This window comes from Impatiens glandulifera, chromosome 4, assembly GCF_907164915.1.
Source record: "Impatiens glandulifera chromosome 4, dImpGla2.1, whole genome shotgun sequence".
Lineage (NCBI taxonomy): Eukaryota > Viridiplantae > Streptophyta > Magnoliopsida > Ericales > Balsaminaceae > Impatiens > Impatiens glandulifera.
In genome coordinates, this window is record NC_061865.1 from 19,563,809 (window position 1) to 19,582,164 (window position 18,356).

Genomic DNA, 18,356 nt, shown 5'->3' on the forward strand with positions numbered 1-18,356 from the left:
GAGAATAGAAAAAAATTTACGATTATACTTTAATAACTTATACAATAAAGGAACATAACTCTATAGAATGTTAATTTTTGAAATTTAACAACATTATTTATACGATTAATAATATTTCGATAAGATAATAATTTGTAGCTACAACATTTTTTTTTCCTAAATTCAGAAGATAAAATTTCACCACTCCCATAAATAGATTTTTATTTATATTATATATATATATTATATTTATTTTCCTTTTTTCATTTCTTCCATTTTTCTCTTCTAACATCAACCCTATCCTTTATCTAACCACACAAAAAAAAAACTATAATTTTATATTTACTCTCTTCTAACATCAACCCTATCCTTTTTTTTATATTATTTTTAATTTTTTTCAAACCATTATTTATTTTTAATTAATTTCACTTTTATTAATTATATATAACATATTTTATTTTTACAAATATTTATTTCCTTTTATTTTATATTTTTATTTATTAAAATTAATAATTATTTATTCATTACAATTTAGTAATTAATTACCTATTACAATTTCATATAATTTTTCATAATAATTAAATTTATTCCTTCTTAATTTTTTATTCATAATTTTATAATTAATTACCTATAATATTTCATATCATTATACTTTAAATTAATCTTATTAACTTTTTTTATTGGTATACTTCTATTTTCTAATATTTTAAAATTCCTTAAAAAATTAAATAAAATTTGAAGTGAGTTCATTTATTTAGAAAATAAATAATTAAAAGTTAATGTTTATATAATATATATATATATATATATATATATATATATATATAATTATATAATATATATATATATATATCTATATATATATTATATATATAGATATATATAGTCACTATAAATATATTTAAAAATTATTTAATGAATGGCAAATAATTATTAATAAAGGGTTGCAAATGAATTAATGTAAAGAAGAAAAAAAAAATCAGTAGAGAAACATAAAGTTTTCTGAATACAAAAAATTACATCAAATTTAAATTCATTTTATAAATATATAAAATATATTTATAGTTATATATATACCCATATATATATACATCAATCTATCGATATATTTAATTGTATATTTATATATAATACAAATAAATTTAATTTATCTAAAATCTCATATTATTTTAATATATAAATATATTTTAATTTATAAAAGTAAATAGATCATATTTTATTAATCAATAATTATTTCACTTAATAATCCTTAATTAATATTATTTTATTATTATTTTATCTCCACTTATATTTTAAATATTTAAATCTATCATTTAAAACCATCCTTTACTATTATTAATTATATAATATATTATTTATTATAATTAAAATAATAATAAAAATTATAAGTGAAAATATATAAAAAAAATAAAAATAAAAATAATAATCACTAAAGAGGGAAAACAGAAATAAATTTCTAAATAAATTAATATAAAGAAAGCGAATTAATAAATTATTGAAAGAAGAAAGATTATTGTGAATAATTAATTATTTATTATAATTTAATAATTATTGCCCTGTTATTATAAAAATAATATATATAAGAAAGGAAAAAAAGAAAAGTTAATATAAGAGAAAGAGTAAATATGAATAATGTTAAAAATAAATTAATATGAAAGAAAGGGAATAATTATTAAGAGAGAAAATGAAAAAAAAAAAATTCTAATTAAATACTTTAAAATTAAAATAGTATTTATTTGTTCATTAGCACTATGCCTATTAAAATAAATATTTTAATATCCCATTCCATAAAAGTTTATGACATAACGAATATTTAATCCTCTCTCATAATATTTCCAGCAAGTTTTGTATACAACTAATAATTAAGAATATGACCGTCACCACCTTCATGATCATCTCCATTCCATAATCTCAATCTTCTAATATTTTGAAATATAATTTCTACAACTTCGAATATGATCACCACCACCTTCATCATCTCCATTCCATAATCTCAATCTTCTAATATTTTGAAATATAATTTCTACAACCTCTTTCACTGTAGACAAGTGATTGAAAATTTTTACTTAAAGTTATTACAATTTCATCATTTAGTTCCAATCTTTTATTGGTAGCTATATCTAATACTTTATTAGATTTAAAATATCATGATTTTCCTAGTTCAATATATAGTTATGTTCAAAGTATACCCCCACTTATTACAAAAATTTGTATCACCTTGAATAATTATATTAATCTTAGCTTTACAATTTGTAATAGAAAGTACTCTTGAATTTAATAAATTTTTTAACCTAGATACTTTGGTATGACTTTTAGCGCATTTCATTGTCTCAATTTCTACCATTTAATTTGGAAATACAGAAACCAATACTTCATCTTCGGATGAAAACGACACTCCAATTTCAGGAGAATTTACCTTTTTTAAACTTGTCGATCCTTTTAAAATTTGACGAGTCTTGATTTTGCATTGTTGTTATTTTGAATCACTTCATTTGAATCTTTTTTCCTTTTTCCATAATATCTTCTTTATCTAAATTTATGAAGAGGTACATGCAATTAGCAATTATTAAAAAAAAAATAACTATAATATTTTGACCAAAATAAAAAAAAAATTACTCACTACTAATATGTTTAATACGGTGATAATCTAAGTCTTTAAGTTTGTTAAAGGGATAGAGATTATAAAAAATAGAAAATAAAAAATATTAGATAAATATTTATATATCATAAAAAATAAAAAATAAAATATTAATAAATTAAAATAAAATTATAAGATAAAAAAGAAATCGAAAAATATTTAATAAATAAAATAATTTGAAAAGTCATAAAAAAAACTAATATAAAAGAGATAAGTAATAGTTGGAAAGAAAGAAAAAAAATTAATTAATAAATATACCCCATTATATTTTATTCAAAATATTATTAAAATATTAATGTGCATATTCTTTTTAATTTTGAGTTATATATTTAATGTGAAATATTATTTTAAAATTTGAATTATTTTTAAGTGAGGAAATACATTAATTAGTATAAAATAAAATAAAAATAATTAATAAGAGAAATAAATTATTTAGTATAAATTAGTGAGAGAGAATAGATAAATTAATTAATTCGATCATCCAATAGTATATATATATATATATATATATATAAATAAAGTTTTAAGTTGGTCACTCAATTTTTATTAGTGATGGTTGTATTATATTTATTTTTATTTTATTTTCTTAAATATTTCTTATGTAAAAAAATATTTTATTTTATATTTACTCTATTCTAAAATCACCCCTATCCTTTTTCCTTTATATAATTTTAGTTGCTTCTTCGTAAAACATTAAAACCATTTTTTTAAAATTAATTTTCACTTTTATTAATTATATATTACAGATTTTATTTTTACAAATATTTATTTCCTTTTATTTTATATTTTTATTTATAGAATTAATAATTATTTATTCATTACAATTTAGTAATTAATTACCTATTACAATTTCATATAATTTCTTATGATAATTAAATTTATTCCTACTTAATTTTTTATTCATAATTTTATAATATTTCATTCATTATATACTTTAAATTAATCTTATTAATTTTTTATTGGTATACTTCTATTTTTTAAATATTTTAAAATTCCTTAAAAAAATTGAAGTGAGATCATTTATTTATTAAATAAATATTAAAAAGTTAATGTAAAAACTTAAATATATATATTTATATTTATAGGAATATTATTTTTATTAAAATATTCTTTCGTAAAATAAAATAGTGAAACCATGTCTTTCTATCATAATTAATATATATATCATTTTTATTTTTAAAATTATGAAATATTTAATATTTTAATATAATAAATAATAACTTTTATTTTTTAAAAAATAATATAAATATATCCATAATTATATATATATCACATACCGTGTCATTGATTGGAAAATGAGAGAGAAAAGAGAAAAAAGAGAGAAAAGTGGGAAATTATTTGATTTTTTCAGCTAAGATTATGGCAAGTCATTCTCTCACCAAATTCCCTCCCTCTATCACTACTCATATATATATATATATATATATATATATATATATATATATATATATATATATATATATATTTATATTTATATTTAAATTTATATTTATATTTAAATTTAAATTTATTAAATGAATGACAAATAATTATTAATAAGGGTTGCAAATCAATTAATATAAAGAAAAAGAAAAAAATTATTAGAGAATATAAAGATTTATGAATACAAAAGAATTTACATCAATTTAAATTATTTTATAGATAGTATAAATATATTTATAGTTATATATATATATAATCATATATATCAATATATCAATATATTTAATTGTATATTTATATATAATACATATAAATTTAAATTATCCAAAAGCCTATATTATTAATCAATAATTATTTCTTTTATAATTAATTAATATTTATTTTATTATCATTTTATTCTCCACTTATATTTTAAGGGGGTGCTTAATTCAAATAAAGGAATGAGAATAGGATTGAGATTAATAGATGTGTGGAATGAGAATGAGTATGATTGATAGAAGTGTAATGTTTGGTTAAGAGTTTTAATCATTCTCATTATCATTGATATCGTTTGGATTTATAAGAGAAAATTTATAAATATAATTTTGTTATTAAAATTATGATTAATTTTAATTTTATTAAATTAAAAATATAAAATATTTTTATTTTTATAATATAATTGTTTAAAATATATAAAATATTTAAGTGACATAATTTAATAAAATATAAACATCTAATATTTTTTCATATTAATTATATTTTTTCAAAATAAAAATACTTATAACAAAAAAAATGTTGAATGTTTTAATTTTTTACTAATTATAAATAAATAATTATCTATTAAATATAAATAATATAAAACAAAGTCTTTCAAATATTATATACATTAAATTAAATATAACATTTTATTTAATAATGTATTATAACATGGTATAATTTTTTTAATAATAATTTTCATTAAAATATTTCATATTTAATTTTTTAATATTTTTTATATAAAATTTTTATTTTATTTTTAGTTTTATATTTTAATTAATTTATATTAAGTTTATTATTAATATATAATATTTAAAATTAATTATATAAAATTAATTATGTTATTATTAGTTATTGTAATTATTATTCAAATTTTATTTTAAATTATTCCTTAATAATATTTAAATAATTAAAATTATTTATTTATAAATAAATAAAATTTATTATTATGTTGATTATAAAATAACGTATAATATAATTATAAAATATGCAAATTGCTTTTCCCACCCCTTCTTATATTCCCACTCCTGCTCCACTCCTTAATTAACTCAAAAATTACTTATTTAACCATTTCTTTTTTTCTTATATATTTACCTTTCTTATCTTATTTATTTTACTTATTTTATTTTATTAAATTATTATGTTTTTTTATCATTAAATATAATTAATTAATTAATTTTTAATATTTTATTTCTATTTTATATATTTAATTAAAAATACAAAATATTATTATTTTTATCTTATAATTATAATTATTTAAAATATATAAAATATTAGAGTGTGTCTTGATTTAATAAAATATAAATATTTAATATTTTATTATATTAATTATATGTATTTATATTAAAATATTTATAAAAATAATAGTTGAATATTTAATTTTTTATAAATAAAATTATCTATTAAACAATAATTAATAATTAAATTAGTACACATTTCAATATTAATATATTTTAAATAATTATAATATATAAAAAAAATATTTTGTATTTTTAATTAAATAAATAAAGTTAAATAAAAAACATATTAAAAATTAATTAATTAATTATATTTAATAAAAAAAACTTAATAATTAAAAAAAATAAGTAAAATAAATAAAATAAGAAAGATAAATATATAAAATTGATATGGATAAGTACCTCCCATAAAATATATATGATATTAAAATTATAATTATAAGAAAGAAAATAGGAGAGTGAAGATAATGTGAGAGAAAATGTATCGCTTGAAATGTGATTCATTCCTCGAATTTAGAGAGGATTGGATGATTCCTGAGTATACGAGTATACGGAATGTGATTCATTCCTCCCAATTTAGAAAGGATTGGATGATTTTCTGAATATACAGTAATCAAATCAATATCTTGGAATCAAAACCACCAAGTAAACATCTCATTTCATTTCATTCTCTTTTCCATTACCAATCAGTAAATCTATCATTTAAACCTTCCTTTATTGTTTATTTATGTATAAATTAAAATAATAAAAAAAATGATAAGTGAAAATATATAAAAAAAAATTAAAGAGAAAAATAATTATCACTGGAGACTAAAAAAGAAATAAATTTAAAAATCAAATTATTATGAAAAAGCAAATTAATAAATGATTGAAAAAGAAGAAAGATTATTGTGAATAATTAATTATTTGTTAGAATTTAATTATTAATTACTTCTGATAAGAAAAAATATATAATTTATAATATATTAAAGAGAAAAAATAAAATTATATAGAAGTGAGAGAAAAAGAGGAATAAATATAAAAATGAATTTTTGCAACAAAATAAATAAATAAATTATTAAAAAAAGATATAGTGAAAGATTCTTGTAAATAATTAATTAATTTTAATAATTAATGACCTATTATAATAAAAAAATAATATATATAAGAAAGTAAAAAATAAAATTAATTTAAGAAAAAAAATAAATGTATATAATATTAAAAATAAATTAATGTGAAAAAAGGGAATTAAATTATTAAGGGAGAGAGAAGGAAAAAATATTCTAAGTAAAATACTTTAAAATTAAAATAGTGTTTAGTTCTTCATTAATTCTTTGCCTATTAAAAAAAATATTTTAATATCCCATTCCATAAAAGTTTATAACATAATGAAAATTTAAATCATCTCTCTTAATAATTCCAGCAAGTTTTGTATACAACTAATAATTATTATTAAAACCCGAAACACCACCACCTTTACTAATTTAATCCGGTCCGCTCTTAACTAGCCACAATGAAGAGCAGATTTGATCCTCCGAATCCTTTGAGACATCAAGTTGTTTATGTATTCAATCAACTCCATCGAGATGTTCATATTCCCCGGACTATTCTTCGTCAATATTTGGAACGCAACTGTCATCGTACATGTATCCTTCTCGCATTCTCTCCTTCTGATATTTGGGATGATGGAAAATCCATTCGGAAGTATCTCCACCGAGCTTGAATCCTGGCCGCTCATCACCACCTGCATCACCGGTAAGTTCACCATCCCATACACTAACATGGATCCCGACTCGTCTGACTGTGTCTCTTGCACTATAGGCACAACCTTTTGATTATTTCTATCAATTAAAACCTAACAATCAAACAACAATAAACATAGAATTAATTATATAAATGAATATTTAATGTGATTGTTCGGTAGACTAAATACCGTCGTGCGAAGAAAACAGACGCGGTTGAGTTCGTCGTCATTGCTCTTGTTGATTCGAGCCAACTCTTGTATTGGCATGGTGTATTGTACCTCCTCCCATTCTCCCCTTCTATGTTTATTGCTTAGGAAATCAAACAGACATCGATGGGAAAGGGGCATCCAGACCGAATTTGTGGCACACAGCACCACCCCAGTTGGCTCACCTGGATTATCGATGTTATTGTTATTGCGTATAGTCAGCCTGGTTTCCCCGGCTTGGACTAGCTGCCATTGGTGCACAGTCGAGCATAAACCGAAACCGAAGCTACGCACCATTCTATGAGCCATACTAACCATGCTTCTCTTAGTCTTAGTGGACTGACTAACCATCCCTGAGAAAAGAACTAAACACTGATCAAGTGAGTCTTAGTTATTATATACTAACACTAATAATAACTTGTGTAAATGATTTGTCTGTGAAAACTCAAATTCATGACAATAAGAACCATGAGGAAATGAATACAAATATTACCACTAGTTTGATCTTGAGTGGAGGCTGGAGGAGTGGAGATTATCGCCAAGCATAGGCATTGTCTTTGAAGTGAGGCAAGCCACCTTTGAGCACCAAAAGACGAACTACAACTCATGACTCCTAACGGATGAATAACCTCGTTCTCTTCGTAATCCAAATGCTCCACCCAGGTGACCTGAAAAACATCCCTCACAAAAATCAATACTAAGAAAACGTAAACTACTAATTTTCTATTATATGTGGTAACATTTTAATAATATACTTACCCTAGAAAAATTATTGGGCATTTCTTGCAAAACACATCCAGAAGGGAACCTCCTACAATTAACAATTGAGCTAGTTTCATGGGAATGTTCAATCGACACGTCCACCATTCCCCACACTCCCTCTGCAATCTGTCTGCAGAATCGAATAAACTTCACTTTCCAAACAGGAACAATAGGAGATAGCGCTTGTAGCTCAGCATCCATCTACAAAAAAGAAGAAAAAAAAACAATTAATCATATATAATTTTCATTAAAGCTTGATAAAACGCTGTAATAACAAAATTACCATTTGTAAGGTTCTGTTGCCTGCCTGGATTATGACATCTATGATAGAAGTCTTACCAATAATGCATGGAAATAAATCTGTCCATTGATTCTACTCGAACACAAGAAACCAAATGGTTAAATTATTTGATATATAAATAAATGGTTTTAAGAACTAGTATATACTCTCTTTTTTTTTTAATATAGAAAGATAGAACCATAACAACTAGTATATACTTACTTCATCCATTAAGGAATTAAGGATGGACGAGCTTTTGGCCGCAACAATGCCGGATGCCCTAGTGGCATATCGAGTAGAATTTTTGTTGGGCTTTGTTTCTAAACAAGGAGGGAACGATTTGATGTACTCTTCTAGGTTTAGAGTTTCCACGACACCTCCTCCTCCTTCGCATCCGGTCTGTGTCCATAGAGGACTGTTTATGCTAACTAGTTTAGCCAATTCCTCCATTGCTTTCTCAGCGAGCTTGAGAAATGGTGAATTTTCTAACTGGTTTTGGCTCACGTCTCCTGCTAAGGAAATTGTTGGCATAACAGGAGGAAGAGGAGCTGGTACTTGTCCAATGGGAGCGGAGTTTGATAGGTCAAAAGACATTATTGGCCTTCCAAGGCATCTTTGTGCTAGCCCTGTCATCTTGCTTAATTCCTCGTTCAGACGGTGGATCTGGAGTCTCAGACGTTGTTCCTCCATAGAGCTGTGATCAGATGGATTCCTTGATCCGTCGCACTTGGTGCAAAGAGAAGTCTTTAACGACTCTTTCAACATTTGGTTTTCAAGTTGAATATTTGACTTATTTTGTTTGAAAAGATTATTTTCATGACGTTCTAAACGTGCCTGTACAAAATAAATTATTATATACTTTTAATGCCAAAAATAATTAAATATTATATATAGGATGTTATCATCACAATTTACGGTTATATCAATTTTATATTATTATTTATCTTCAAATGAGATCGTTTGTTTTGAAACCAAATTTGAATTTGTCTACTCTTCACTGATATTCTTGTACCCAGTTTCGCGTATTGTGTTGTCCGTTAGGATGTTGATTTATTCTAAACAAACTAATATTGAACAAAATCATTTATCAACATTACATGAACAAAAATAGAGAAAGAGAAAGAGAAAGAGAAAGAGAAAGAGAAAGAGAAAGAGAAAGAGAAAGAGAAAGAGAAAGAGAAAGAGAAAGAGAAAGAGATTTTTACTTATCAAGTTCTTTAAGTTGAGAAGCCGTATTTCTATGATTTGATCTACTTTTCCTCCTCCTCCTTGTAGGTATTATGCCATTCTCATTTGAACCCCTCCTTTCATTATTATTATCATTCTCTAATTCTTCAATTCTTTCCATTTCATGTAAGGCCTTGATTAATGATCTCAGAATTATGTAACAAAATTTATATTCAACCTCAATTAAACACACACAAATACTAAAATGTAAAACCCTAGCTAGTCTGTATCAAAATTTAGATCCAACTAATCAATCATTGATCAGAACCAAGTTGAAATGAAAACCCTAAAACACACACTAAATAAAATGTGATACCCTAGTTTTATGATGTTGACAATTCCTGTCTAGATGTCAATAATCAAGAAAATGAAAAAAAGAAAAGAAAGAGGAAGATGACCTATTTTTCAGCTGGTATACATAAAAATATAAGAAAATGTTAACTTACATTGGAGGAAAGCTCTTCTAATCTTCTTCTTGGTAGAGAGAAGTGAATGATCTTCTTCTTCTCTTCGATGTTTTTTGTTATATATAAAGGAAAGGAACCCAAGTTGACTATCTATCTCATTATAGTAATATTTTTGCTTTTATCTACCTACCCAAATATTTTTCTTCATATAATTTATAGATATATAATACTTGTATAACTAAAAAAATATATATTAAGTGCAGTTGACAAATATTGTAGGATGTTAGGTATGGAAATAATAAAAAATGAAAAATAAATAACTTTTTTTTCTTTACAGTTTTTACTTTTAAAAAGTTTATTAACTTTTCATATACACAAAATAAAAATTAAGTTCAATTTTTATTAAGAAAACTTTTTGAAAATATATTAAAAAATAATATATATTTTTTAAAGGCTTTTTAAACTTTCAAAAATATTTTTTAGTGTATGATTCTTCATTGATAAAACCACAGTGACGTGATGAGTTTGAATTTTGAATTTGGTTGAATTTGATTTCATGAACTTTGTATCCACTTTTAAAAGTTGACATTTTATTTGATTGTGAATGTTTAAGTACAATATTTTAGCTAGTATATACGCTTTAATGAGATCAATACCAATTTATGTTGTTTGTCGTATTATCAATAATGATTTCATTTACTTTGTATCCACTTTTAAAAGTAAAAGTTTATTTGACTGTGGATGTTTAAGTGACAATATTCTAACTAGTATATACGCTTTAATGAGATCGATACTAATTTACGTTATTTGTCGCCTTATCAATATTGATTTTGAAAGTTTTTAGTGAAATAATATATGTTTTCACTTTTGTATTTTAAATATTTTATTTTTTTGTTTGTCGTGTCTCTCTTTGAACTTAGATATTTAATTTGAGCTGTGAAATTTATTTGTGAAACCGAAAAAAAAATATTATAAAGTACGTAGTAGGGAGATGTGTAGTTATCATATTTCTTCCTTATCATAATAATATTTGTGATAGTTTTAGTACCAACATTTAAAATTATTCATGTTATTAATGACTTAACATGTTATCCTTAACTTTCAAACAATAATTTTACAATATTATTAATCCTTCTGAGTTTTGTGTGAAATTTATTTTGATACAATTCATCATTAAATTTACTTGAAGCAATTTTAAGTGAATACTTGAAGAGTATTCTATTTGAAAGATTGTAAATTAATTTATAAAGACTAAATAATGTATAATTATAATAATTTTATTTTATGAATGTGTGAACAACGATATTTTTTATTATTAGTAAACAATCTTTAAAGAAGTTTTATTAGCTTATCTTTTGCCAAGAAGAAATTATAGCTTGAATGAGTAATATTGTTCTCACTTATTGTTGAGAACTTATTAGTTCAATTCTTATAATTCTTTAAATGTTTTTTGTTTAATTCTGTGAATTCTTAGTAAAAGAATAGACAATATATAGATTTTGAAGATAATGAATTTTATTTTATAAATTAATTATAAAAAAATTATTTGGTATGAATATAAATAAAATGGATTATATACTTGTTTCATTTGTTTTAATGGATTATATTTTTATTTAATTTCATTAAAGTCATTAAATATCGTTATGGAACTTATAATAACTTTAGAATTTAATATATATTTTTAATTAATTATATGAATTAAAATACATATTTAATTTAATAAGGAAATATCATCAAATGTCATAATGAGAATATTTTTAGATTTTTATTTATATTCAAAATTTTAATGTACATTTAATTATAATATTAAATAAAATAATTTACATTTTAATATATATTTGCATTTATTATATGAGTTTAATTCTTAAATTCTTTAACTTAGTTCATAAATCTAACATTTCTCTTAAAAGTAAATCAAAATATATGAATTTTAAAAATTAATATTCTTCTTCTTTCTTACATATATCAAATTTATCATGACATTAAAATAACAAAATAATTTATATATTTTTTCCTTAATTCATTTTAAAAAAAATATCTTTATAACACACTTATTTAGACATATAAACTGACTTATAATTTAAAATTAGTTTAATTAAAACATTTTTATTTTTTTAATATAAACAAAGTCTTACTCAATCATAAAAAATAATTAATTTTATATTTATACAATATTAAAATTTAAATCAATTCAAATTTAAATATTATTTCATTAAATTTTATGAATTATTTTTAAAAAAATATTAATAACTTAATTGTTGCAATACAATTATAAACCAGAAAATGAACACATTATATACTATAGAAAATATTTAATTGTTCATTTTAAGATTTACGAGCTAAATAACTCATTAAGTACAATTTTTTTCTTATTTTTATTATTTTCCATGTCAATTTTTGTTTTATGCTTAAACGATTTTTTTTTCAGTTTTAATATAAATGAAATATTTATAAAAAATAGAATAAAAAATTTTCATCCTTTCTTAGCGAAATTTATAAATTTTCTTAATTCCTTAATATAGTTATTAATTGGATCTCCAAATTGGGTTAAGTTAAGTGGTCAATAATTCAATATAATTTTGATTGAGATTCTTTCCAAACTAATATAATATATTATTATTTATTTTAACTAATTTTTATTTAAACATAAAAATTAAGTTTTATTTGAAAATAAAAATTTCCTAATCATTGCCATGTTCAGACATTTTTCATGTTCGAATGCAGCAGAATTGGAAATTCAAATTTTATTTGAACATGAAAGTGTCATGTTTGGGACATTTTTATTATGGAATGCATCATAATTGAAAACTTATGTTTTATTTGTACATGAAATGTCCCGAACACGGCCATACTAAATCATGTTCGGGATAAACCTAACTAAATGAATGGGTCGTGTTCGTGATAAATATAACTTCAAACAGACCATGTTGAGGATAACCTAACTAAATCAGTAGCAAATTATGACTAGGAATACTAAATCATGTTCAAGATAAACCTAACTAAATCAATGGACCGGGATAAACCTAACTAAATCAATGAGCCTTATTCAAATAAATCTAACTTGAAGTATGCCATGTCGGCATAAAAATAACTCAATTAGTAGCAAATCATGACTAGGAATATTAAATCATGTTGGAAAAACCGAACTAAAGTAGACAATGTTCGGTATAAACCTAACTAAATAAGTAGAAAATCCTGACTTATGAATACTAAATCATGTTCTAGTTAAACCTAACTAAATGAGTAACGATACTAAATTAATTTTCGGGAACTTACTTTTGAATGTTTTTGACAGACTTGGATGCAGTTACATAAACGATATCCTCCTGAAAAGTAAAAGAAACGAAGAGACGACAAAAATATACGGTTAGGGTTTTCGATAGCAAACTATATTATTTTTGCAATAGAAAAATAGGGTTAAGGTTTTTGAACTTGAAGGCTTACCGTTTTCGACAAAGAGATGAACGTCGATCTAGGTTCAGAAACTTATAAGCAAAAGAGACGTGGAAGAAGAAAATCGCAGAAAAATGCTGGAAAAATATTAAATCGCCGAAGAAGAAATGTTTCTGAAAATGAAGGAATGTGTCTAAAGAAGAAGCCAAGAAGAGGCGGGGAAAGAATACTAAAAATAATTAAGATGTTTTTTGGTTAAAACCTATTAGAGGGTGTGATTAAATATTAGAATAAGAAATTAGCAATTTAAAGTTGATTTCATTGCCTTCTTGAATTATGTTTATAAGTGCAAATAAATAGTTAAATTATTTGATCAAATATAAATAGTAATTTATGAAATGATGAATTACATATATACTCACTCATCCATCAACATCTTCTGGGCGTAGAGGATCGTGAAGCTGTTGGTGGCACGCCAGTGGTGGCATACTGGGTAGAATTATTGTATGGTATAATTTCTAAACAATGAGGGAATAATTTGACGTTACTCTCCGAAGTTTAGAGATTCCACAACTTCTCCTCCTCACCTACAATTATATCCAAAGAGGATCGTTTTACATTAACTAAAATGTCAATTCATTTTATCTCTTTCTTCGCTATATCGAGAAAGGTAACTTTCCAAACGAGTTGTGGTATTTACTATGACTTTTTCCAATCGGAGCCGAGTTTGATAGGTCAAATGGAGTTATTTGCCTCCCAATGCATCTTTGTGCTAAAGTTGTCATCTTGTTTAATTCTTCTCAAAAGTTGAATCCGGAGTCTTAGACGAGGGGTTCCTCCATAGCACTGTCACATAAATTATCATTTTTTTTTTCAAATATAGCTAAAAAAAACTCCGGATCATGATGTTTTAAAAAAAAATCTTTATCAAATTGGTTTCGGTACAAAAATCAAATAAATAAGGAAGAAAAAATGACAACCAAACTTAGAGGAAGAAGGCTCTAGTTAATCATCTTCTTCTGGATATTCTCTCAGTTTAGTTGATGATTTATAATATAAATTCATTTAAGACTAAAGTTAACTGCAAATATAGTGTAGGACATGTTTGATATTTATTTTGTAAATTTAAGTATACAATAATACTTGTATAACTAAAGAAAATACATTTACATTTTTTTGTTTAATAAAATGTGTTTATGATAATATTTTTTTAAAATTAGTATTTTTTAAAATCAATTTTAAAATTATACTGTAAAAAGTGAAAATTAAATATTATTAAAATAAAAATAAAAATAGTTTTATTTATATTTGATATAAATATATAATTGAATTAATGCAAATTTTTATTTTGGGTAGAAGTTGATAAAAGACTATTAAATGATAATAATAATTTATATAATTTTGAAAAGTGATATTATGATTCTAATCATAATTATTAAAAAAATGTCAATTTTATAAAAGCTCATAATTTGTTGAGTTTTAGATTTATAAGATTTTTTTATATATGATTCTTCTATGATAAATTCATACCTAGTTTTAATATTAGATTTCACTGGTTTTATTTTATTAACTATGAATCATGTTATAAAAATATACTGTTGGACAAAATTCTAGTATCAAGGATGATGTTCCATGTTTATTTGCTTTTAAATAAGGTGAGTATTCACTAGTTAAAATGTGATCTTTACCAAATAGATGATACCTATCATCTGTCGGTAAATGTCTCGACATGAAGAGACCTTTCGTAAATAAAAATTTATCCCGGAAGGTTTCTAAACGTTTTGTTGATATGATTTTTTATCGAAAGATTTATATACATTATTCGGTATTGACCGCTTATCCAATTCATGAAAATAATTCTAAGTGTTGGAAGAGGCCAATACAAAAGATATATAAATATTTCAATATTGGGAATTTCCCAAAAATACGAAAATAATTTTAAGTGTTGGAAAATTCCAATACCGAAAGATGTATATAAATCTTTTGGTATTGGCCACTTTTAAAACTACAAAAATAATTTTAAGTGTTAGAAGATACAACTACCAAAATTTTATATACATCTTCCGGTATTGGCCTCATCTCATAATCACGAAAATAATTATAACTGTTGGAAGAGGTGAATATCGAAAGATTACATCATTGATTTTGACTTTTCATCTTCCCCAAAATTTTGTAGTTAAGCTCATTACCGAGAGATATATTAAATATCTTTCGGTATTCCACATAAAAACCAAAAGATTTGGCAAATCATTCGGTATTGACCTTCTTTGCTAATTGGTTTTTCATTATCTTAGCTTGTCTAAATTTATAAGCACATGAAGTGTGTATTATTTTCTAATTATATGAATTGTGTTTAATTTTATAAGTGTATGATTGAGTTTGATTATATATAAGTGTGTAATATGCATGTTTATGTTTGATGATAATTAGAATGTGTGTAGTGTTTGATTATAAGATGTGTAGGGATTATGCATAATTTTAAAACTAGATGAATGTGTATTCATGTTTTAAGGATATGAAATGTGTTAAATTAATGTTTTCAAGATATGAAAGTGAAAAAAAGTCCAATACTGAGAAATATGTTAAATATCTTTCGGTATTTTAGGGGAATACCGAAAGATATACCAATCTAAGTGTTTAGAAGACGCAAATACTGAGAAAAATTGATATATCTCTCAGTATTGACCTCTTCCAAACTCTTAGGAATGAGGTCAAATACTGAGAGAATTAAGTATATATCTCGCCATTCTCATTCAATACCGAAAGATATTTGCAAACTTCATGTTAGGCATCCTTTGAACTAATTTGTACATGAAAATGTCCCGAACACGGCTATACTAAATCATGTTCGGGATAAACCTAACTAAATGAATGGGTCGTGTTTGAGATAAATATAACTTAAAATAGACCATGTTCAGGATAAACCTAACTAAATCAGTAGCAAATCATGACTAGGAATACTAAATCATGTTCAAGATAAACCTAACTAAATCAATGGACCATGTTCGGGATAAACATAACTAAATTAGTAGCAAATCATGACTAGGAATATTAAATCATGTTTGGAATAAACCTAACTAAAAGTAGACAATGTTCGGTATAAACCTAACTAAATAAGTAGAAAATCATGACTATGAATACTAAATCATGTTCTAGTTAAACCTAACTAAATGAGTAACGATACTTCCGGGAACTTACTTTTGAATATTTTCAACAAACTTGGATGCAGTTACATAAACGATATCCTCCTGAAAAATAAAAGAAACGAACAGACGACAAAAACATACAATTAGGGTTTTTGACAGCAAACTATATTATTTTTGCAATAGAAAAATAGGGTTATGGTTTTTGAACTTGAAGGCTTGCCGTTTTCGACAAAGAGACGAACGTCGATCAAGGTTTGGAAACTTATAAGCAAAAGAGATGTGGAAGAAGAAATCGCAAAAAATGCTGAAAAATATTAAAATCGCGGAAGAAATCGCGGAAGAAGAAATGTTTCTGAAAATGAAGGAATGTGTCTAAAGAAGAAGCCTAATACTGAGGCGGGGAAAAGAATACCAAAAATAATTAAGACGTTTTTTTGGTTAAAACCTATTTGAGGTGTGATTAAATATTAGAATAAGAAAATTACCAATTTTAAGTTGATTTCATTGCCTTCTTGAATTATGTTTATAAGTGCAAATAAATGGTTAAATTATTTGATCACATATAAATGGTAATTTATGAAATGATGAATGTACATATATACTCACTTCATCCATCAACATCCTCTGGGTTGTTGGTGGCTTGCTAGTGGTGGCATACTGGGTAGAATTGTTGTATGGTATAATTTCTAAACAATGAGGGAACAATTTGACGTACTCTCCGAGGTTTAGAGATTCCACTACCTCTCCTCCTTCACCTACAATTTGTATCCAAAGAGGATCGTTTACATTAACTAAAACAGTCAATTCATTTATCTCTTTTCTTTGCTATATCGAGAAAGGTAACTTTCCAAACAAGTTGTGGTATTTACTATGACTTTTTCCAATCGGAGCCGAGTTTGATAGGTCAAAATGCGTTATTTTCCCACAATTCATCTTTGTTCTAAAGTTGTCATCTTATTTAATTCTTCTCAAAAGTTGAATCCGGAGTCTTAGACGAGGGAGGGGTTCCTCCATAGCTCTGTCACCCAAATTATCCTTTTTTTCAAACATAGATAAAAAAACAACAGAGAATGATGTTTTGAAACAAATTCTTATTCAAATTGGTTTCAGTACAAAAATTAAATAACTAAGGAAGAAAAAAGGAAAACCAAACATGGAGGAAGAAGGCTCTAGTTAATTATCTTCTTCTGGATCTTCTCTCAGTTTAGTTGATGATTTATAATATAAATTCATTTAAGTTTAAAGTTAACTGTAAATATAGTGTAAGACATGTTTGATATTTGTTTTTGTAAATTTAAGTATACAATAATACTTATATAACTAAAGAAAATACATTTACATTTTTTTGTTAATAAAATGTGTTTATGATAAATATTTTTTAAAATTAGTATTTTTTTTTTAAATCACTTTTAAAAATTATACAGTAAAAATTAAATAATATTAAAATAAAAAGTAAAAATAGTTTTATTTATATTTGATATAAAAGATACGATTGAATTAATGCAAATTTTATTTTGGGTAGAAGTTGATAAAAGACTATAAAATGATAATAAACCATTTTGAAAAGTGATATTGTGATTCTAATCATGATTATTAAAAAAATGTCAATTTTATAAAAGCTTATAATTTGTTGAGTTTTAGATTTATAAGATTTTTTGAGATATGATTCTTCTATGATAAATTCACACCTAGTTCTAATA

General features: G+C 23.5%; 1 protein-coding gene across 1 annotated transcript; it reads right to left on the reverse strand.

Moving 5' to 3' along the window:
- Positions 1 to 6,994: 6,994 nt before the first annotated feature.
- LOC124934897 (homeobox-leucine zipper protein HDG1-like) lies at positions 6,995 to 9,248 on the reverse strand. Its single transcript, XM_047475390.1, has 6 exons — positions 8,706 to 9,248; positions 8,487 to 8,510; positions 8,201 to 8,404; positions 7,935 to 8,109; positions 7,445 to 7,794; positions 6,995 to 7,345 (listed from the first exon to the last, which is right to left on the reverse strand). Exons 1-6 carry the CDS (start codon positions 9,246 to 9,248, stop codon positions 6,995 to 6,997), a joined length of 1,647 nt encoding a protein of 548 aa, XP_047331346.1.
- Between the last annotated feature and the right edge of the window lie 9,108 nt (positions 9,249 to 18,356).

What these genes read in the sequence shown, in the direction of transcription:
- LOC124934897 (XM_047475390.1), bottom strand. Translation starts at nt 9,248, where the DNA reads ATGTTGAAAGAGTCGTTAAAGACTTCTCTTTGCACCAAGTGCGACGGA. An exon ending in TTAATTCCTTAATGGATGAA is followed by an intron (nt 8,511 to 8,705) that starts GTAAGTATATAC and finishes GTCATAATCCAG; the next exon opens with GCAGGCAACAGAACCTTACA. An exon ending in CACTCAAGATCAAACTAGTG is followed by an intron (nt 7,795 to 7,934) that starts GTAATATTTGTA and finishes TTCTTTTCTCAG; the next exon opens with GGATGGTTAGTCAGTCCACT.